Source organism: Echiichthys vipera (genome assembly GCF_963691815.1).
Source record: "Echiichthys vipera genome assembly, chromosome: 5".
In the NCBI taxonomy this organism is placed as follows: Eukaryota; Metazoa; Chordata; class Actinopteri; order Perciformes; family Trachinidae; genus Echiichthys; species Echiichthys vipera.
In genome coordinates, this window is record NC_139830.1 from 19,066,961 (window position 1) to 19,091,170 (window position 24,210).

Here is a 24,210-nt window from a genome sequence, read left to right on the forward strand (position 1 = left end):
TCACAGAAGTCTCCAATTATGTATCGATCCTGCATCAGTTCTCCAGCCTGTTCTTTTCTGAAATGTTGTAAAGTATTGACACACAATTCATCCGTCTCAATTGGGAAGAGATCAATAATGATTCACAGGGCAGTGTAAGACACCCAGCATCAAGTGGAACAGCTTCTAAGGTAGTAGAACAGAGGAGTGTGCAGGTCTTTACTGATTGAAAATCCTCCCGAAAATCCACTTTGGAGTTTGAGCATGAGGAGCAGCAGTTGCTTCCTTTAATTTTACTAGTAACTGTTGTCATAAAAAGAGATATGTTCTTGACCTTTTTAACTTGAGCATCTTTAACGTTATTTATATAAAGAAAAAAACTTGTTTTTTTTGTCTTATGTGATAGTGATGAATATATCTGGTCAGATAAAACAAGTTTTTTATAGATGTCACATTGAGCATTATGAAATTGCTAATTGTAAATTGTGTGATTCCCCCACAATTTTCTAACATTTTTTTGGAACAAATGATTCATAAACTTATAAAAAAAGTAATTGCCATCTTTTGCAAACTAAATTCAGTCTCATGACATCGCTGTCATTGTTGTGTTCTTGTTTTTGAAAACCCATAAAAAATAAAGTATATGATTCAATTATAATGATCCTTGCCAGATTAATGGATACGGAAAAAAAAATCATCATTGGAACAGGGCATAATTCTCTCTGTCTCTTTTTCTTTTGCTCTGTGTATTACAGTCTGTTCGCAGAAGCAGATAGACAGCTAATCCTCTTTATCTCAGCTCTTGAAGCTAATTTGTCTCTCGATGGGGCCTTGAGAAATTCAGGGAAGGTAGTGAGCACACAGCTTAGGTCATGAAGGGGGAAAAGAGAGCAGACCTGATCCGTCTTCCTTACGACACAGCCAGTGGCAGGCCCAGATGTCCGCCATGTTAGGTCGGTGCTTGCTTAATTGGAGGGCAGCAACTTGAGTCAAGGCTCATTACTTCTTTAGGCAACAGTTAAAGGAAACACTATTCTAATTCTCTCTCTCCATTACTTTATCCTCCTCTGTTATCTTTCTCCTCTCTCTCCTCCTACTTCCTCCTCTTCCCCTCTCACCTCACTAGGGCCGCTGTTCCAGGGAGAACTGTAAGTACCTGCATCCACCTCCCCACCTAAAGACCCAGCTGGAGATAAATGGAAGGAACAACCTCATCCAGCAGAAAAACATGGCCATGTTGGCCCAGCAGATGCAGCTTGCCAACGCCATGATGCCCGGCACACAGCTACAGCCGGTGGTGAGAGGACACATACACAGTACACATGAATATACTTCGATCTACTTAAGATCGATTCATGAGCTCAGTGTACAAACTCCTTCCACTGAGAACCACTGTGAAGCATAGTAGAAGAGCTCCAGTAAAAGCTCTCAAGTGGACCTTCAGGTAATTGTCAAATATTTTAAAGTTTATCTATGGCTGCAACTTTCAATCATTTTTATGAAGGTTAATTATGGAGGCGATTAAGCATAATAACTAAACAAACAGGCAATCTCAGAGGCTAGGTTGACATCAAACATGTTATTTTGTTTCGCAGCGATCAATTAGGAATTTTATCATTATCATGCAACACACCCAAAAATACATGCACATACACACACACACGTAGGAGAGTAAGCCTACTTTTGTTATGGCTAAAATATATCAGTTGCTGAATTAATTATGAATTAACTCGACTCGTTAAAATTTAGGATTTATTTTACCTCGAAGTAAGGGCACCACACCAAATTAAGACAGGATGTTTATTAAACTTTGGTGAAGGTTTAATACCTGTTAGTTATTTAAAATAATTGATTGTTAAATTTTATCAGTCTCGTCTTGAACGCGTTAATTCGTACCACAGCCTTATCAGTGACCAACACTTTCTGCACAGAACAGACTCTCACAACGACGTAAGGTTATAAACATTTATTTGACTACCTAACAAGGAGAATACAGGGTAGTGCAACACTGAATGGACAAGTGGAAAAAGGTTAAATGTGGATATAAGAAGCTTGAGACTTGAGGGGGGCTTGTTTATAATATCACTGGCGGATACAAAAACTTGCTCTAATTAGCCGGCCAACAGAACTCGGATCAGAATCTAACTGTCCCCAACGTTTAACCAAGAGTTGCATTAAAAGGCCAACCTTACTTTGCCGTTGATATTACAGTTGCCCTGGCGTCTTACAGTACCGATGCAGGTTCCGTGGGTCCGCGTCCCGGTGTTTGGCAGACCTCGGCTCGGTTTGTAGACTGGGTCAGCTGCGCGATTGGCTCGGCGGGTCTCGTCCGGTCTCTTCGGGTCTCGTCGGGTCTCGTCGGGTCCGGTCGTGGCCTGGATTTGGTGCTTCAGGTGGCTTGCCTCTGGAGGTGGTTTGTTTTGACAAGTCCTGATCGATTCTGTGGGGCTAGAGTTCGATGCAATTTGCCGGCCGGACAAAAAGGCAAAGACAGCACAAGGGGTTTAACTATACTTATAAAAGATAAGAAAAACGTGTCGTAGAAAACTTAAAAAGTCACGCGATAAAAATAGATTAATAAACGGAAATACTTTAGTAAGGAACAAAATATAAAGTAATGTCTCTTGCTAACTTTGGGTTAACAAAGGAACTAACAGCAGGAGGGGTGGTCAGAGGTGCGAAAGGTAGAGAGAGAGGTCAAGAGAGGTGAAGAGAAGAGAGCAGTTGCAGAAGAGAACAAGAGAGTTTTTGGACACTTCTGTTTGTTCCTTTATCTCACAGTTGAACGAAGAGGTGGGGTCTGGTTTAACCCATCCCTTTGGCTCTGAGCGAATCAACTGCTTTTTACGCCGGAATTCTAATTCTGTGATTAAACTATCTTTGGTTGATTTTCCATTATTAAGCTTTCTGATATTCAATTTAACCAAAATCTTTAGGCAGACAGTTTTAACAGATACAGATACTACACATCATCACATTCTCCTAGATATAGTGACAGGCCTATTATTAAAACACAAATTATTTCAGGAATTAGACAGAGACTTTGCACTTCTGAAACCACATAAACATAATCACAACAAGATACAAACAACGCATATACTGTTACACACTTGCAAGAATGTCTTTGAACAGCCAGTTGCGATGAAACATCGAACTTTAACTGTTTTTCCAAAAATCTACACAAAGTTCCGTTGCTTAGATTTTATTAATGAAAGTCCATCTGTCTCACAGAGACAGCTCCTCCAGTTCGAAGTGCAGTCAGATTTGACGTTGATTTAGGTTAAAAGGGGGTCCTTAATCCTGGAGTTCTGGGTTATTGTATGACCCTAGGAGGGCCCGAGGTTGTAAACCCCACCTTATCTCCCATCGCGACAAGCATACAAATGTCTTATCTACGGTTGTCTTCCTGCGACGCTGAGCAGACAACCAGACACAAAAACTCCTTAAACAGCACTTCCTCATGAGGTCCTACACACACAAACACGTGCAATACATTACATCAAAAATGACTCTGTGAATGTGCTGCATGCTCCAAGGATCTTCAAGGTGATGGTCGGAGCTCCAGTCAGCCAGTTCAAATGAATTCTTCCCTGCCTGATCCATGAGACCTTACAGAGTCAATGAGACCTGTCAGTCAGGCTTGAAGTAATTCCTCTGTCTTCTCCTCAGTTCCTTTATGTTTAAATGAGAGCAGTGGAGTGAATTTGTCTCAGACTATTCAAAAGTACTTCAGATGCTGCATGCTTGGAAACACACACAGACACACGTGCACACTTAGCCAATGGCTTATCACCCTTATCTGGGGAAGAAGGGGCTGAGTCGAGAGGCCTATTGAGAGGTACAGAGGAATCCATGAAAGGATTTAAAGAAGCAATAGATCTCACTGGGACTGCAAAGTCTTCCCTTTCTGTTTATGTCATGGGGAGAGAGAGTGTAAGAAGAGGAAAGGAGGAGGAAGACAGGCTGACAGAGAAGGACACAGCAGAAGAAGAAAGGAGGACTGAGTGAGGCGGGAAGAGATAAATGAACAGAGTAAAGACAGGTAGGTAAAGTGAAGGAGATAGGAAGACAGCAATGAGGAGAGATGTATTTAGACCTGCTCTCCAAAGAAATGTCAAGAAAGAAGAGCTATGTTGTGTGCAAAGTGAACAAAGGGTAAGACCGGGTACTAGCCTTTTCAGGAATCAGACTATCTTCCTTTATCCCTCCCTTAGCTTAGTGTCCTGCCTCCAACCCCAGTTTCTCTTCCAAATAATATCTGCTGCTCTTCCAGTTTTTATTTTTTATTTTTTTATTATCTAGCCCATAGCTGTCCACCCTCTCTCATGTGTGTAGGAGAGCGCGTTCATTTCACGCATGGAACTGTGCAGAGGGTGAAGTAATTAGGGTTCATTACAGCTGTCTGTGAGCGATGATGCTCGTGATGTTTTTTATTACAGAGTCAATGTCAGCGGACAGCCCGCATTACAATTCTATCTGTCAGTACTGTTTCACTATTTCCCACTACTTCCAGTGCCCTTACTCAGACCACATCTTTGAACTCCGCTTTCATTTTGGTCTGCGCAACAAACCGGCGGGGGGCTACATCTGTGCAGTAAAAATATGAATTTCTGGGTAGGGGGGTAAGCAGGAAGGTAAATTGTTGCAGCAAAGTGTGCATAGAAAGTGTAGCAATCCAACACCAACACATCTAATGTTATAACGTATTTTGAGCCAAAATTTTGAGCGACACTCTCTTTTTTCAAGGATTAATTCATAGTTTCCCTCTCACAAGTAAAAACACGTTAAAGACTTATGCTACTACAGCCTGCCTTTGCCTGACATACAATGTTTAACACATTACGTAAACATGAAACAAACAAAAAAACGTACTATTACTTGACATACTGTAGCATGACATTGAAACAACTCTAGATGATTACATTGCTTTTTAACTTTGAAATTAACTCTTACATAGCAAGTTGAGTTGTTTGGTCTCACTCATGTGATACCCTCATAGCATTCTGCTCTCACATTAAAAATTTATATTTTTATACTAAATCTTAATGTCATATCTACAACGTAAACTGATTGATATGCTTATGTTTGTAATGCTCATTTTGTATGGCATTTGTAATTTGGATTCAGGCTATGTCAAAGGGGAAATCTTTTTAACTACAAGCTACACAAACCACATCACTGCAGGAACACAAATAGCTGACAGGAGGCGTGCAGTGAGATGTCTTTCTGTTCCTACTGTGTAAATAAGCTCAATTGAACATAACGGTTTTCAGTATGTTGCGATTGTTATTTATAGCAAGAGTCTGCAAATGTTCCGACATTTTTGGAACCATTTCAATGCTAAATAAAAAGACATTCCAGAAAAGGTCGCAAAACTTTTGCAGGATGACATCACTGCATTGTTTCAGCCTCATGACTGCTAGTCTTTCCGCTGACATCATACCAACCTTGAGCTTCGACTGTCCCAGACTGATATCTGAACACCTTGAGAGAGACATATCTACTTTTCCAGAGTACTTTGTGATAGGACATAATTCTTCAGACATTCCAGAGGGGAGCATTGAAAGAGTAAGAGAGTCCACGCCATCATCCCTGATTTTCTGAGTCATCCCAGAGCAGTAAGGAGGTTTTTGGGAGGAATGTAGCTGTCCAACCTTGGCTGCCGCTGCTCTATTACTCACTGTGTCGTGTTGGCAGTGGCCCAAGAGACAATCCTCAGACTGGGGCTGAGGTCAGGAACGTGCAGGGAAAACTTGCACTGTGCTATGTCAGCTAGCATACTCCTCAGCCTCCCTCTCACAGAATCTGTCTTTCAAGCACATACAGGTATACATGTACAGTATAGCCCATCTCCTCCCTCCCATGTACACACAGCTTGACACCTCTGAGCTTTATTACTCCTATATGTGTGTGATCTCTGGTGTGTGAAGCATGTGATTCCATCTGATCCATGTAGGTACAGATGGCCGCCTGTATGTGTTCTCTCAAATAAAAGACAAGCAGCCATCAAAGAAAACATATTGTTTTTCCTCAGATACGGGCCCATTAATTGTCTATTTTTGACATCTTCTTTTCCTCCACATCCCCAAGCACAGTTCCTGTCCTCTGCTTGGCTGTTGATGATTCCATACATCTCTTATTTCACATCTTATCTTATGTTATATAGTATATTCAATGGGTAATTTGAGTAGAAGTTAAGAAGGATAATATTGTGCCTATTGGTAGATATAATTAAATATTCAACATTTTTATACATGGGCTTTGTGACAAATCTGAATGAGATATTTTGCAAATTGTTTTTGTTCATTTTTGACCAAAACTCTCATTTTGCATGTGCCCACAGCCCATGTTTTCAGTCACACCTAGCCTTTCAAACAACGTCAATGCTGCCGCGGCAGCGGCTGCTGCATTCAACCCCTACCTTGGCCCGGTGTCACCCGGTCTGATGCCCGGTGACATCTTATCCAGCGGCCCCGTACTGGTCACCAGCAACCCCAATGTCCCCGTACCAGCTGCTGCTGCTGCTGCTGCACAGAAACTCATGAGGACAGACAGACTGGAGGTGAGTAGCACACATTCAAACACACAGAGACAAGAAATGAATATTCAACAGGTCCACATTTTCTCTTTGAACACTGATGACTGAGCCATTCCAACACCATAATTGTCTTCCTCTGGAACCATTTGAAAGTCTCTTTTGCAGTATGTTATGGATCATTGTCCTGCTGGAAGGTCCAACTGTGTCTCATCTTGAACATTCTGGTAGAAAGCAACAGAGTCTTCATATTGTTTGTGTTGAATACTTATTTTCCCTGCAGTAAACGGGATAAATGTGAATTACATGTACCACAGATCAAACAAATGAGAGGATATGCATACTTATTTTTTCAATTTCAAATAAATCACAGATTAAAAGATAGATTAACAAGACTCTAGTAAACACTGCATCCAGTGAGGATCTTTTACCCAGCTATGCAAACAGATGGTATACCTATTTGAATATTAAAGGAATGGGTTGGAAATTCATTCCTCAACAGTTTCTGTTTGTCAACTTTAATTATGTATCTGGTACACAGTTTCTGTTACAATAACAACACCTTATTGCCACAATATAGTAATTACCCTGACTTAAGCAAAGGGAGAGAGAGATGTTAATGAGACTGTATGTATACAAACAGGCAGGAGACAGGATTGTTTGGCATGAACCCAAGTTATATTGTATCATTGTGTAATTTTCTGAAAAATCTTTAATTTGTCTATGAAGGCAATCAGTCATTTGATGAGTGCCGCTCCTCTAGCTGTGTTCAGATAATCATTAATTGGACAGTAAGTCAATTGCATCCATTATGCAGCCCCACCCAGGAAACACTCACAGTAGAATGATGGAGAAATCGTTGGAGGCAGGCAGGAGGCGTGTGAGAACGTTAGGAAGGTTACATTTGAAATGTAACGTCAGGACCTGGGTAATTAATGGGGGCGAGGCTGAGGAAGTCTCTGGGCCCGAAGAGCGAGTGGATGACATGCAGAGCGAGGGAATGGGTCAATGACAGGAAAAAAAGACGGAGGGGGAGATAGGAAATCAATTTGTAGACCTGTTGATGTTGTCAGGGGAGCGGTTGGGGCAAGCAGAGACAAAGATAACAGAAACAAAGGATGGAGCTACGATTGAATATCATAGAGGAGTCATGGTGAGAAGAAGAGAAGGTGAGAAAAATGTGAAGCAAGACTCTGTTAATAGAAAAAAGTACATGAAAGTCTTGATTCAGTCCAGTAAACGGCCGGTGTGTGTGCTGGTGAAGCTTTTTGATCGAGAGTATTTTCATATCCTAGCCTACTTTGCAAGGAACTAGATTTGCTAAAAATATCTTAGAGAAAAGGAGCAGACAGTTAAACATAGCTGGAATTCTGTGGACCAACACACATTCCAGTGAGTAGAAATGTTTGAGGGAAATTCCTATTTTAAAAAAGACATCCGACAGGATGTTACCCCGAGACATATTTCTCAGGAGTCTCTGTCTCTTTGTTATATGGAGCTTTAGCTGCAGCTGTTCATGAAATCATATGTTGCTTACCTGAAACCATGGTGATGTAAATTGCCCAGAGGGACTGTTACTATAGGGACCGAAATATGATTAACGGGCCCTTTATTTGTTTGTCCAACTAAGCACTTCCGCCGCGTTATCTCTCTCTAATGCATGATAAACCACTGTTAAGACAAACACACTGGTGCTCCTGGTGCAGAGAACATCAAATTGCTTCCATTTAGTCTACCCTTTCTTCTATATTTTTTCAAACGCCAATCCTAAAGACTCACTCTGTCTCCTAGATCCCAATCTGTCTGTATTTTATTCTTTATTCATCCACCACTCTTATATTATCCTCTCCCTCCCTTGTTTCATCCCTCTCTCCCTTCCTCCCTCCCTCCCTCCTGCACCCGCCTCTCCAACATCTGCCTGACAACAAGGCTGAAAGACAGCCTCCCTCTGTCTCTCTCTCTCTCTCTCTCTCTCTCTCTCTCTCTCTCTCTCTCTCTCTCTCTCTCTCTCTCTCTCTCTTTCTCCCTCTCTCTCTCTCTCTCTCTCTCTTTCTCCCTCTCTTTCTGACCAGTACCAGCAGTGGGGATGGTCGGGAATTAATGTATGTCAGTCTGTGAGAGAGGTACACAAGAGAAAGAAGAGATGGACAGAGAGACAATCCTGCCCCAGATCGGTGATTGGGGATGATGAGCTGTCATGACAGAGACAGGGTTAGTTTCTAGATTACGCTGTTGGTGGCCTTTTGTCTAGCAGCCGTTCCACCACAAATCAAGTCCTTTATGCATGTAGACAGTGAGACTGGTAAACAGACATTTGGTAGATGGCTTGTTCTATTACAATAACTGATAGATCCATACAACGTCACATAAAATTAGATTTAATCTGGAGTAAGATAGGATTCAAAATGCCATTCAGACTCGCTGTGGCTGCCACTGCTTGAACAGAGATCTTAAGTTATTGCTCAGCTATTTCAGTGTCAAAATGTAATTCTCAGGAAAAAAAATGCTGCCTCATAATTTATGCTTCTGTGTGTGCAGTTGTGTGTACCTGTGTTATAATGTATGGGCTGATGATTACGTCAGCTACAGCCTCCCTTGAGGGTAAGCAGCCTTATATTTCACATGAGCCTCATTGAGCCTCTACATTCAGGCTAAGGCAATAATTTCCCCCAAATGTTCATGTAGACGCTGCCCCCTTCTGTCTCTATGAGGAAGAACAACAACATAGCTCATTTAAATAATGGATAAATGTTGTGTGATTAATGAGTCTGTAAACGTTGGTTACGGTCTGTTCTGCTTATCAATCAACAGTAATGGCCGAGCCTGTCACTATATTGGTTAGCTCTGTCTGGTAAAGTGATTGTCAAGTTCTGAAATGCCTGAAGAGATTGATTACTTCATTAAATGTGGAGTAAAAGTGAACAGTAACATCATAATGTGTGTGTGAGGGTCTGCTGTTTGTGTGCATCTATGCATGAGTCGACGTGTAAACAAAATAAAACCAGTTAAACGTGCGTTTGTGCTTGTGTTTTTGTGAACCAGGTGTGTCGGGAATACCAGCGGGGTAACTGCACACGTGGGGAGAACGACTGTCGCTTCGCCCATCCTTCAGATAGCACTATGATTGACACCAACGACAACACAGTCACTGTGTGCATGGACTACATCAAGGGCCGTTGCTCTAGAGAGAAGTGCAAGTACTTTCACCCTCCAGCTCACCTGCAGGCCAAGATCAAAGCCGCTCAACACCAAGTCAACCAGGCTGCGGCTGCTGCAGCCATGGTAGGTATCTGTCCATAGATGGCAACACCAATAAGGACTCAAGCTAAAGATAATTTAACATGACTTGCACAGTATACCACAAACATTCTTATTAAGGCATTGGATTTCCCGTTTCTTATTGTCAAAAAAAAAATGTCTTATCTAGTTGTTTGAGTCAGTTGCTGTGCTTTTACTCAACCTCCCAGCACACACCCCAGTCTCCTCTGCCCTCTTCAGCTCTGACCCAACTATCCCTAATAAAATACAGAGTCTATGTGTGCTTTATTAGCAGCAGGCTGTAGCATTCATGCTAGTATGTGACTGAGCCTACTGTTCCCCTTCCTCCTTTGCTCCTTGTTTTGCTGCTTTGTAAATTGTAGCCTTGCTGTTGTTTGCAGTTAATAGGTATGTTACATTTTTGCTGAAAATACATCTTTGAGGACTGTTGTTTCAACCTTGTTTCTGCAATGCACTGATAACTTTCTATAAAAGGATACACTGAGGTCTTTGGTCAGCCAAATTCTGTAGATGACATTATGCAGCAGTTATTCCAGAAAGGAGGATAAGCTTGAATTCATTTAACCTTTCATGTTAAAGCCAAACTAGGCCTAATATAATCATACCTGCGTCCATATTTCCAAACAATAGTATCATTATTCACATTTTTAGCCTCTCGTCTCTATAAAATATTAAATTTCATGTGCAGACTTTACCAATTTAGCTTGTATGGTATTTGAATTGACAATCAGTCATGAAAATGCAAATTGTATAATGTGGCCATAGATTTGGACTGAAGTCTGAATTGGTTATTTTACAGACATACTGTACATATACAAGGGAGCAAATAATGTGTTTCTACTGTATTTATAAGCACACACTGAAGCACATTGATCATCTGAATCAAAGCAAACATCAGATTTGTGTTAAAGTCCCTACTTTTGATTCAACTACTTTTTAAATATAGTTATATTTGTTAAAATAAATTATATATGAGACAGCAATACAATAATACAGTAAAAAGTGAGATAGAATAAAATAGCCCAGGAGATATAACATCATATATGTTATACTTAAATACAGTAGCTTTGTTTTAGTTGATGATTAAAAGAAGACACAGAAGCAGCAGTGTGGACTGTGCTGCATCAAGTTTAGGTGCCATGTCAGTAAAGTTTCAACCTTGATAGCAAATCTCGACTCTGACTAAGTAGTTCAAGATATACATGTATATTGTAAGTGGTAAATAGTGGTTATAAATTTAAGAATAAAAAAAAACACACTCAAATGCTTTGTAAATTTGTATTTTTCGTGCAAGCAGGTCAACATTACTGAGTATATTAACTATAATTGTGACATCAAAAAGTTATTTATAATTCTGAGGGTCAGGATCAAGTTAACCTGCCAGGGCAACAGTTGCCATGGCCCAGACACCAAAGAAAGTTAGTAAACTCAATACCTGGAATGTTTGCGAGCCAGGTTTATATTACATGATATTCATGGTCTATGTCTACAATAAACCAGGATTGCCTTAAAATTGCACCAAATTGACTAATCCTCCTCTTCGGACTAGAACATCATTACACTCAATATTACAATTCATGAAAAATAATTTACGATAAACTACATCAAGGTCCATAATTCCTTTCCGTAAACCTACAGCCATTAATGCGCATGCCCTAGTCTTGTTATTGTTGTATATTGCATTCCAATGATTTATTTTTATTCGTTTGTTTGTTTGTTTTTTTTGTTTTTTTTTCTCACCAACCCACACTGCACTGCTGCCCCCATGATGCACCTTCGCTTGCTGGTTTATGTTAATGCGCTTGAATCCCATTGGCCCATTGCCGTCATGTGCTCGCTGCCTGCTAATTAAAGACTCAGTCGGCTGTCAAATCACTGAAGCGACCCCTCGACGCAACTTTTGACCTGGTACTATGACCTTTCACCTTTAAGCTTGGCATGTAGCTGTGGTGTAGTAGATATACCTTTGTAGTTCTAAAACAAAGTAGATATGTAATGAGAAATCACTAAGGGGTGATGAACTGATTGTATCAATTACTTATGTAGTTGTTTTTTATAAAATACCCATTTGAACCTTGATTTAAAATATCAGGGACCACAAACAAAAGAGAACTTCAATAGGAACTCCCTCACATTTTTCACTGTCACTGGTCAGTTCAACACCTTAAGTGCATCTCAAAAGCAAATAATTGGTGTCATAAAACATGTACTTTTTTAGCCTCTTAGAAGGTAGTCTTTGCATGATTCTGTCACTTCCCATATTGCATGCGTAATTGTTGTAGAGGTGTCTTAACACGGCTTATAGTGTACTATTATCATGGAGTGGGCAGTGCAGCTTTCCCTAACTACATAATTTCTGTCTATCAATCGATACAACTAGCATCATAGCTGTCATCATAGTTATCGTTACAGAAAGATCTAGTTATGCCTTAGCCTGCAAAATAATTATTGTATGTACTGTTTTATTCAAAATCATAGCAACATTGTGATAAGGACAGTTTTGTTGTTGTCATTAGCGAGATAGAAGTTAGTTTGTCAGCTAGCACCACAGTCCTGTCTTGCTCTGACAGACGTAGTGCAGTCCACTGCTTGCTTGCCAGTGTTTGTAATAGCTGTTTGGAAGGGCAACTTTATCTTCTAATGAAATTCTTTCTTCTCTCTGTCCTGAATGTCACTGCTACCATCCTTTGGTTTCCCTCACTCCCATCCCTTTATTTTGGTGATGTCCCCTCTTCAGGGGCTCCCTCCTGTCTTGCCTCCTTTACCAAAGAGACCTGCACTTGAAAAAGCCAACGGTGCCACCACGATGTTCAACGCTGGTATGTTCCAGTACCAACAGGCCCTGGCCAACATGCAGTTTCAGCAGCAGGCCTTCATACCATCAGGTAAGGCATGAGCCTTCTTTATCCTATGTTTGTGGCTGTGACTCCATTGCTGTTGGCTTTCGAATCACATGTAGTTTCTCACATATGATAATGTTTTTGCATCCGCGCTGAATGGCTGAATGGCTGAAGGGCTGAATGGCTGAATGACTGAATGGTTGCTGACAAGGTGGAAACACTTGCATGGAATTTGCACCTGTCAGTACAGCATTAGTGTAGGTTGATTTTCAGAAGTCAGGGTGGATTGTTGTTGTTTTAAGGATATTATGACTGCTCTTTAGGTTAGGTCACTGCAACACAATTGAAGGACTCTGAAGCAGGTCATTTATGCCGCCGACAGGAAATTTTCAAAACCAGTCACATGTACTGTTAGGTACTTGCCCAAAGTATGCCCGTGCCAGATGTCAAGACTTTAGAATAATCATCCTTATCATACTAAATCGTCTGTGGGCACAAGTGGCTAAATTCCCCCTTCAAGTTCAAGGTCAAAGCTTGTTGTGGTCATATGCACAGATACACCAAGTTTCCAATTTTAGGAGCAGTGGGGGCTTTATATCTTGTATGCTTCCTATGCTGTGATGCATGTGTTGTTGCAGCAACAGTGATGTGTGCAAATGAATAATTAATATGTGTAGTTATTAGTAATCAATATTGGTACATAACCAGCTGTATAACCACTGCATTGAATCCAGCATGTTATCACAGTTTGTTAATTTCCACGTTAAATCCAATATGTGTGACTTTATAACACTTGTAATGTTTTTGTCTTGATTTCTTCTCTTCCCTATTCACTCCACTCCCTGCTGCTATGCATGATGGACAGGCTCGATATTGTGCATGACACCTGCAACAAGTGTTGGTAGGTGCCAGCCTTCCTTACTGATTCATTTTAGTCACTCACGTGTCATTCAACTCACCACGAGCACATTCTCCATTTTGTTAGTTAAGAGTTTGACGTGAACAAAACATATGTAATCTCTTTTCAACTCAGCTGACACTGTTGCTGAAAAAAACATCAATTGTAAATGTGGATTTGGAATTTAATAGTGCAATTTACCCCTTTTTGCTCTGCCGCAGTCTGTTTGTCCCCTAATGCTTGTTGCAATTCCACTTGCTTCTTTATACTTCCACCCAAAGCTCTCTAACCTCAAGAACACCTCACTATACTATAGGGAGTTATAGTGGAACAAGTGGTAGATGCAGTAGTTTTTTTATTTTTGCATTATGGTCCTAATACATTTTAATCTTCCCTTTTAGAGAGGTAAACTTAAATAAAATGAATTGGCCTGTTCAGTAAGAATGCCAAAATAAAGACTGTAAAAAAAACAATTAATCTGATGTTTCTTTTTCTCCCCCCACAACACTTCCCTTTCTATCTCTTTACTCACATTTGTTGAGTATTGTAAGAATCTCCTTGATTTAAAACTATCACAAGATTTTCTCATGCATCAACATTCTCTATACAGATGTACAAATGTTTTGACATTGAAAGCTTCAAATCTGCTCTAGTTCAACTGCCTATGTGATCTTTCCCTCCAAGTACCCATGATGCACGGTGCTAATCCCGCCACTGTGTCTGCAGCCACCACATCTGCCACAAGTGTTCCCTTTGCAACCGCAACAGCCAATCAGGTTTGCTCCTCTCCTGCCTCCCCTCTCTCTCTCTTTCTCTCTAGTAGCAGCTCTAACTTTTCATTATATATTTTTTTCTTGATGAAAAATGTATGAATGGTGCACAAGGCTCATCTCTGATCTTTGCTAGCTTTTCAGAGCATCTGATACAGTGATTATAGTTACAATGCTGATCTTTATTATAAATTTCAGTTGAAGTACTTTTCTTCTGCCCTTTATCTGATGCCTCCCTCCTTTTTTGTCACCCTGTCTATTTCTTTCTATCTTTGCCTTTCCACTTCTCAATCAGATTCCAATAATATCTGCTGACCATCTGACTAGTCACAAGTATGTGACCCAGATGTAGGAGTCTCAATCAGAACAGTATGTACTGCATCTCTTTCTAACATCTCACACATGCATTTAGACCAATACTGTCTGCTACATTTCCCCCAAACAGCTACATAACTCTTACGTGAAGCAAATCACAAAGACACAGTTTGGTAATGTTTATTCATGTCATGCCATTCATATGAAATAGTTGCAGTGTTTCCCACACAATCAGGTTCCATTTGTTGGTAGCTGACCAGTTAGTGACCAAGCAAGCCTGCTAACGTTAGCCAGCAGCCAGCTGGCTGCATGGATCGGCGTTAATTGCTTCCCAATGTTAAATGATAAAGAAATTTGCAAAAGGCAAGCTGATGTCAGTCCATTTGCTAGATCATCCTGGCAGTCTGGATGAAAGAATTTGACATAATCCACTCAAGACAGTATTTTTCTATGTTTGCTGAAAAGCATTTCGTCTGTATTTGCAAGCAAGTTTGGGTCATCCCTATGTTCCCCGGGTCCTATTTTCCCCGGTCACATAAGCCTCTGCCTTCGCGGATTTGATTCAGCATTATGTTGGGGCTAGAGGGTACGGTTAGGGTTAGGGTGAGGGGCAAGAATTAAGGGATAGTGTTAGGGTCTATATAGGCCTATTTGCTGGGGAATTCGGTACTGATTGTGGAAAAAATAACACAGCGGGGAACAAAGGACCTTTTTCGGAAAAGCGGGGAACATCTGACTTTTTTTTTTTTTTTTAAAGGGTCCTGTGTTCCCCGGTCACATACAAAGCGGGGAACATAGGGCCGGGGAACATAGGACCCGCGGAACATAGGTATGCTCCCAGCAAGTTACATTAGCCAGCTATAACAACAATATCAAAATATTTCACATCATTGTCTCCTCTAGGATTGTTTCAGCACAAGGGGAATGGGTTTTGTTGAAATGTTAGTCCCATAGACTGTATAAAGTCAGGCAGACAGCAGCTCTGGAGACACACCAGAGAGCTTTATTTAGCCATGGGCTGCACCTCAGATACAGCCTGGAACAAGCCACAACTTATGTCTGTGCCGTCACTGTGATCCCCGGCAGATTGGTTTGTGCTGGCTGTATTTATAGGTGGTAACATGGCTAACCGAAAGCTAATGCCAAAGCTCTGTCGCTTTTACAGAGAATAATTCTGTGACATTGTGATTTACAATCACTCTGAGGCTTTAAAGGCTCAGTTCTCCTGTGTGGGAGTTATACCAGGGTTAGAGCAACGAGAGGGGTACAAGGTTATATGACACCACTGACAGGCGATGAAAGAACCAACACACTCCGTGCCTTTGAATAAAATTACGTATATTTCTTGTTTTGCATATTGTTGGAAATATTTGGAATAATGTAAGTACACAACTAAAGAAAATAGTTATATTACATACATAAGTTTAGTCATTTTTAGACATTTTTATATAAAAACTTTACATTTTACATCTTTGAACATGATTCAGGGCTTTTTATAATCATCTAGAACTGACGGTCAATCTTACCCATGATTTGAAATCATAGGCTTGTCTCTAAAAAATATGGTCCCAAACAACTAAACTGCATTTTCAATTACTATTGAGGAAAACATATTTTCCCAGAATATGTTTGTTTCAACACATCCTCAGAAAAAGCTGCCACGCTGTTTTAAACACGTAGTTGATGTTGTGGGTTAACCTCTTCTTCCACATCTGTTTTGTCCTGTGAACTTTTTTCCCAGATGGAACTTGAGCATGCAGTGGTGTCGAGGCCATGATTTGCGATCACCCCTCATGCCTGTAACATCAAGAGCAAAAACGGAGAACCAAATCTACATTGGTTTGGGATAAATCTGCATGTTAACGTAGGAGGCACAGTTTGTTAGGATTGTTTTCATGTGTACTTCATTCACACTATAACACAACAACAGAAAAGAACATCATTTGCATTAAAGACTGCCTTTCGCTCTGTGGAGGCCACTTACCTTTATTCACCGGACACACTTTGAATGTTAACATGAGGCAAATGAGTGGAGCAGTTGTCAAAAAAAATTGATTGGATTGGTATCTCCATTGACCAAGATCATGACTTTTTGTGTTTATTGGTTGGTGGTCTTTGACTGAAATATGTTCATTTGTTTACATAAAGATGCACCTTGTATTTCATTTGAGGTATTAAAAAAACGATGACCTGACTGAAACACATATGCATGTACAATGATTTTGTTTATGAATTTATTTTGTCAGACCAGGTAGATAAGGGAAATCACATGAGTGTACTCAGAGGCAAAATAGCAACTGAATGTCTGTAAGGTGTCTTTCAAACCTTTGTAGCCTACCTTTCTATCTCTTAAGCACATGTCTTTAACCCAACAGGCATCCCTGTAAAGTGCCATACATCTAAAAAAAACAAAACATGGATGCTATTAAAGCAGTTCTACAAAATGTTAAACTCAACAATTCCCTTTAATACGTCTGTTTCCTCTCTTGGACAGCATGTAATGTTCAATGCTGTGACCTGTCATTTCCTGTGATCCCCAGTAGCACCAGTGTTGATTAGAGGACCTTCCCCAGATTGTCTGCTTTACTCATATCATCTACTGAATTAATCACTTTTTAAATTGTCTTAGAATTTATTGTTGGCGTCAGTAGTTTGAACATAAAAAAATACTGTATCTATAACGACAGAGATAATTCCATGACCATGAAGTCTATTCACTCTAAGCCAAGTGAGTTGTATGTGGGTTCTTGGCCTGGGCAAGAGACCAAAGACTCTCTATTGATGAAGATGGTGTGATGAATAGCTTATACAGGGCGATCAGTTGGTATCCAAACTGCTGTGAGACAGAAGTCAAAAATAGTTTTTTCATTCGTATAGTTATGCATATTTTAAGGCGGACTGTCAAAGAAGATACAGTGTAGTGTGTGTATATAGTCCGACATATTTAAGAATATTTGTTTAATATGTCTACCTGAGAGCTGTTTTCAGATAGTCAGCCAAAGTCTTTTTGTGTCACTGTTACTAGATGTTGTGGACAGACTAATGGGGCAATTTTTTAAAAATGTGTGGGCCAGATGGGCTAGTCCATAGGATCGGGGTGTATAGAGTAGATCTCTATAACTCGTTGTTTTTGTTGAGTTCTGGGTGTTCTGCAGGCATATTTAATTGGTGGAAAGTACAGGGAAAGTGGCAAGAATAAAAACGATTGTATTACTCATCCAAAGCCTTAGAATGTACCACCGGGTCAGCACAATGCAACATGCCATTTTGAACCATCCAGTTGCCTAATCCGCGCCATATTAAAACATACACACAGAGAGCACTATTAATTGTCCCTTTTTTGTCTTTTATTGAAAGAGTTTTCTTAACTTTCTTGTGTTTTTTTCTTTGGATGATGAGTGTTTTGCTTTATTTTGTTTGGATGATATTTTGATATTTAGTTAGAATTTTTAGTTTTTACTCATATTTATCTTTCTTATAATGAATATAAGGTAAAAAAAAAATATATATATATATATATATATATTAAAAAAGTGTGTGTTTGTGTGTTCCTCATGCACAGTTTCCTGAAATTCCATGTTTAATTTTGGTATGATTATGGTTGTAAACTCAATATTTTCTACGTTATGCATATTGTTGAACTGTATGCATATTGTTCATTTATCTAGTCTTTTTGTGTTCTTTGAACAAGGATGTTTTATATGAGTATCTAACAGTGATGAAATAATAGAACAGAGAGGCTAAGTTGTCACTGTGGCAACCATCGCCAATAAGCGAGTAATATTTTAACGATTGTAAGGTTTGTAACTAGTCATATAAGAAAAAAAGACAATTATAAAAATCTAGTTCTTAGATGTTTAGAGTAAAGATGTTATTTTCTACTGTATCCATTTCAAATAGTAACTATTGTTTTAATATTTTTACTCTCCCTGGAAATTGGGCCATGTTGGAAAACAAGCTGCATATTTGATCACTTTTGGGGGGCGTTGTTGTCGGGGTCAGGTGAATGTGATGAGCAGGAAAATGAGTTTGCACACTCATCTCTGACTTATTCAACTGCAAACAGCAAGGGTGGGGTGTGGGATATTGAAGCGATTAAGGTGATAAAGGTTGACTTTTTTGCACTTCTGTACATAGTCAAAAAAGAGAGAATCATGTATATTGAGATCTTATTTTGAATAAAAACAGTTATGTCTATAATGACAAGGAATTTTGCTAGGATAAAAAAAAAAATCTTATGAAAGGCTGAACAAAATTGCTTGCATCAAAAGGGGCACTGAGTTCTCACTCACCGACCCGTTTCAGAAAAGGCCAAGTGTTGCTCTTCTTTTTTGTCAGCAGCTTGTAGTTTGCCAGGTAACCTTCCGGAGGAGGTGTCCACTGCCCTCCAGCGTAAAGGCCTGACTGGGTTTGTCTGGTCCCCTAACCTGCCTGTACTGACAGGTCTGTGTGTCGTGGCCCAGCCCTCCCAGGCCCAACCAATCACAACACGTCCTGTCTCCTTACTTTACTCAGAGAGGAATGCATGTTAAAGGAAATACATATACCCTCTAAAAAAAATCACAACAGTAATATTAAATAAGAAAACATGTTACAAAGAAAGATGTATTTACAGTATACAATATTCTATCAATGTAATGGAATAAAATATATATAAAATACAAAAATAGAATAGTGGTTTATTTAAAAAAAGAAAAAAAAAAAGATACCTGAGAATATACTCCCTAAAGTTTTACCACTTGGAGAGTACATGCAACACAAACACCATAGCTATAAATATGTTCATTATGTTTATGTAAGCTGTGCTTCTAGTAGATGAAACTGATCAAACAGGAATGTAGTTTAACATCAGGCGAAATTTATATAATATAATTTCCGATTGAAAAACTGTTTTGTGGTTTGGTATAAGTTGTTAGTTTGAAACTGTGTCCTGTTCATCTTTGTCATCTCTCATCTCCTACAAGCACACATGCTTACATTTAGGATATAATGTAAACTGAACCTTTTTCCTTCTTGTTTGTTTTCTCTGCTTGTAGTGCTAATATGATGTATTCTGTCTTCTGCTGCGGTTTGTTTCTGCTTGTTTTACTGCTTCAGGCCCCCTGAAAGGATGTGTCATGTTTGCATACCGGCCACCTCCTCTGAAAAGCTCCTGTAGTGAAACCCTCTGATTGTTACAGTCTAAAGCCATAAAATATAATCTCATTGGAATGAAATGAAATGTGTGTGAAATGAAATAGAGGTGGGGAAACTGTATCTTATAGGTATGTGTTTGCTGGGGTTTTATAAACTACAATATCATGTAATAACTGAAGTCATGAATGTAGCTAATAAAACCTGTGGTGTCCTGTGCAAACTTTGATAGATTTGTGTGGTTAAGAGAAAAAAGTTCTTGACATTTTTTTTTCACGGGGCCTGCATTGCTATATTTGATTCTTGCTGTTATGAATAAAAATGTAATAAAAATTTACAAAATAACTGAAGAAGAATGTGACTTATTATTTAAAATATATGGGGGTTGTTGTTCCGTCCAAAGTAATGGCTCCACATTTCACATATTTGCTTTATTGTTAAGTTGATGAGAAAATTGATAGAGCTTTCATATAAAGCTACAGATAGTTAGCTTAGTTTTGCACAAAAGCTGGACACAGGAAAACAGCAGGATAGGCTCTAACAGTTATTAGATTATTTTCTGTCTTTTTCTGTATAGGTGTAAAATTGTGTTAGGTTACCTTGCAATTCAAAGAAGTCTCTGCGTTCAGCATATAGATAGTCCTGGACATAACCCCACATAACTTATCATCCTAACTCTAAGCAAGAAGGTGAAGATGAATATTTTCAAAATGTTTAACTCTTTCTTTAAACAAAATGAAATTCATAGCAAAAAAGAAGGAAAATAGTAACAGCGATGTCAACTAATGCTGAGCCAAAAAGCTATGAAAAACTATCTCATCAATTTAGATTAATGTCTGAATAAACCAACATGTTTAAAGGAAATGTGTGGTTTTGACCTACTCTATATGTAAACTGTCTGGATATAACTTGTGTTATGATTCGGCACTGTAAATAAAATGGAATTGAAATTGAATGACATGTCGCCATAGTTACAGTATACATATAAAAATACTTAAAAAGATAATTTGCCATTTACATTATATAGTTAAGGAGTCTACTAGTGGACACTCTGATCAATTATTCAATTCAATTCAATTTTATTTATAATGCCAAATCATAATACATAATTTATCTACAACTTGGTGAAATATAAAGACAATATGACAAATTTCAGATACTTCCGAACTATAGCAGCTAAAGCAAATGTATCTTTTCATATCCAGTTAAAATATTTTGATTTGCGTGTGTGTGTGTGTGTGTGTGTGTGTGTGTGTGTGTGTTGTCTGATATTACTTTATATTTGCTGTAACTTTAATAATCACACTTTCATTCAGTGAGCAGAATTACAATCACCAACGTGGTCCAATGTGTTACAGATATATTTTAAATGTTTTTATTACACTCAATGACTTCAGCTCAATATTATTATTCATTAAAATCTTATTATAGATATCTCTCCACATGGTTCATCAATTTGTCCTACCCACTGAAGCTTCTAATTAGAAGCAAAGATTTTAATTGAGATAGCGATATGTGCCTCCTTACTTTAAGAAGCATGTACTGATGAAATCTGAATGTGATTCCGATGCAGTTTTTTTAAAGAAGCAACGTGATGAGTAATACCTTGAAATGTTGAGGCATACACACATTGTGGAGAAGACAAGTTCATGTCGGCATTTTAGCATTTTAAATTATATAAAATATGTTAAATGTAGCCAAAAACCTGTGCAGGTTTACAGGACTTCATATTTTCATGTCGCAGAAACCTGTCATGGGCAAAGTGTCCTTCTCTGGAGCAAAATAAATAACAACCATGCTGCTGGTTCAAAGATGTGATGCACAGTACAGCCAGCAGATAGCACCATCTCTTTGTCAATTGGGGCTCAGTCCAGCAGTGACTCCAGAATGTAGGAATGTGCAATAACCTGTTAGTCCACCACTGGAGTTGTGCATTAAATTAAACGTTTGTATATGTTTAATACATTATAAAAATATTTAAATAAGGCTTTGATTATTGTTCCTGATGCTTTATCTCTTATCTGATCATACCACAATCAAATTAGAGAATAGTAACAGTTGTCAGGGGAAATGATATAAATGGTTGGACGGATGGATAGATGGATGGATGGTTGGATGGCTGGATGGATGAGACTTGGATGCACTCAGCTGCTGAAGGGTTTGCCGACTCACTGCTTTAGTTGTTGTGGAAATGTTGACTAAGCCAACAGTAACAGGAAACTGCAGGCCCATTATTCCTAATGCATTGTTTCCTTACTCGCTAATTTCTGTCAGATTATCTGCCTTCATATTACCTTGAATTGCAGAAAAGTGTGTATGAATGTGGTTTTGTTTCATTGTCTGGCTGTCATATTGCACAACCATGTTGTCTCCCTCCTCACTCACTCTGTTGCCATCTCTCTGTGCTCTGTCTCTTCCCCTCCATCTCTTCCTCTACATCTCTCTCACTCCCAGCTTTTGTCCTAACTTTCTTTCTCACTTCTATCTTCCCTTCCCTCCATCTCCCTATCCACAGGCGTTAGTGGCAGACTCGTATGGAGACTTAATGAAGCAGTGCTGATCCAATAATGTCAGCTTCTGCCGGCCGCCTCACAAAGTATGATGTACGACCTTATGTCCACAACGCGTCATGAATCTCACTTACCGCTGCCCCCTCAACATGGCCAGTTTTTCAATTAGGCTTCTTTTTAACAACAAAGAAGGCTGAATATTGTGTGAGTGTGTAGGAGATTGTGGGTGTGTGTGTGAGTATAAACAGATTGCACCCCTAGCCACGTTGTCATTTTAAAAGGAAGTTGCACTGTGAACACTCAACCGTAACTGTCCATTAATACACAATGAATGTAATTTAATGAATTACCTCTCAGGGGAGGAAATACAACAACAATGTAAACACTTATATGTGTAAATTATACAGACAAATTCAATTAAGGGGTTAGATCTTTTTTTCTTTTTAAACTGACCCCACAATGGACTCATGCTCTGACCTCATTATGGAGGCAATAATGACAAAAGAGGGAGGGAAATCAAGCGAAAGAAAGAGGAGAGAAACAACAACAAGTGAATCTTAGAATTCACTGAGTATTAGATGCGGCAGGAGGCACAATAGTGAGATGTGAGTATAGACATAAAGACATAAACATAAAGAAATAATGATGAGGTGTTTTCATAAAAAAACAGATTGAAAAAAAACAGGGCCCAGAAACAGTTTTATGTGCAAACAAAAAGAGAAGGAAAGGTAATCTATTGATGATGTATGATGATGAGGATAAAGTTGGACATCTTTACTCTTTGACACCTTTACTTCAAAGTAATCATTTCATTATTATATGCCCCATCCTCCCCACCTTGACTTAGACCTGTTGTAGTCTCTCCCTCAGTGTAATCTGCCTGCTGAGTCACCACTTTACTTTCACCGAGCGCCGCTTGGAGCTCGACTCAAATATTCAATTTCCTCTAGGGTGTATGTGGGAGTGTGTGTGTGTGTGTGTGTGTGTGTGTGTGTGTGTGTGTGTGTGTGTGTGTGTGTGTGTGTGTTTGTGTATACATGCAGGTGTATGTGATAACAGGAAGTGTGTTTTTGTGTGTGTTTACCGTAAGTGTCTGCGAGTGTTTATTCCTGTGCTGATGGAAAAAAAGAGAGTGGGAGCAGCCAGTTAGTCTAATATAATCTCCTCCTAAAAGAGGAGTGGTATCGATCTGACCGGTTGAAGTCCATCACAGAATTTAACACCAACCGTCCACCGCGCTGCCGATAACAGGTCTGTGATTTGGTTGTGTTTTGATGGACTTGTGTTACTATAACCTTTTGTTCCATTTAGGCTTGGCTACCGTTTTAGCTTGGACCAACTGGTCTATACAGCTCCTTCTGGTCGGCCCATAAAAATTCCCCCACACAGCCACAGCCTTCTAACCTGATGCGCCAGATGGTTTGTTACACAGAACCATCCCAAAAGCTGTCATTATAAACTGTTGAGTGAGATGATTGGATGAACCATCCATCTATCACGGGCTGCTGAGTTTCCCATTGAGAAAAGCCTTTGGTGCCATTCACTACTTTCAAAAACTTCATTTGAAAACAGACCAATTGACAACAATGTTTAATTCAATTTGTGGAGACATCCTGGACTCTGACAGCCATGGAAACGGTTTCATTTGCTGTTCAAAGACAGCTACAGGAGGTAGCCGGAGCACAAACTCTAGCAGAACAATTTAAAGGACGTGTGGAGCGGCATGAGGAGCATCACTGGCTACAAACCATCTGGTAGCCAGACAGTAGGAGGTGGTACTGAACGTGCCAATGAGCAACAGATTTGATGAAAGGGCTACTATCAGCACTCTGTTAAAGCTGCAAGAGCAAAGTATTTTGACACTATCATCTCCAGAAATCCCCATAGTACCAAAGCTCTGTTCCACACAACCAACTCAGTTTGCAACCCTGTTGTACTCTACTTGTGCTGT

General features: G+C 39.5%; 1 protein-coding gene across 5 annotated transcripts in view; it reads left to right on the forward strand.

The window, feature by feature from the left end:
* LOC310947223 (muscleblind-like protein 1) overlaps positions 1 to 20,080 on the forward strand; it is a 69,204-nt gene extending 49,124 nt beyond the window's left edge. For 2 of the 5 annotated variants that reach the window (XM_083913974.1, XM_083913973.1), the window contains exons 3-10: positions 1,106 to 1,276; positions 6,323 to 6,541; positions 9,557 to 9,796; positions 12,531 to 12,678; positions 13,499 to 13,534; positions 14,216 to 14,307; positions 14,597 to 14,670; positions 16,358 to 20,080. In XM_083913974.1, coding sequence (XP_083770100.1) covers positions 1,106 to 1,276; positions 6,323 to 6,541; positions 9,557 to 9,796; positions 12,531 to 12,678; positions 13,499 to 13,534; positions 14,216 to 14,307; positions 14,597 to 14,653 — 963 coding nt within the window. In that variant the 3' untranslated portion in view covers positions 14,654 to 14,670; positions 16,358 to 20,080. Of the gene's footprint in view, positions 1 to 1,105; positions 1,277 to 6,322; positions 6,542 to 8,620; positions 8,726 to 9,556; positions 9,797 to 12,530; positions 12,679 to 13,498; positions 13,535 to 14,215; positions 14,308 to 14,596; positions 14,671 to 16,357 lie in introns of those variants that run through there. The other 3 variants (XM_083913975.1, XM_083913976.1, XM_083913977.1) reach the window with 3 other exon arrangements.
* Positions 20,081 to 24,210: the final 4,130 nt, after the last annotated feature.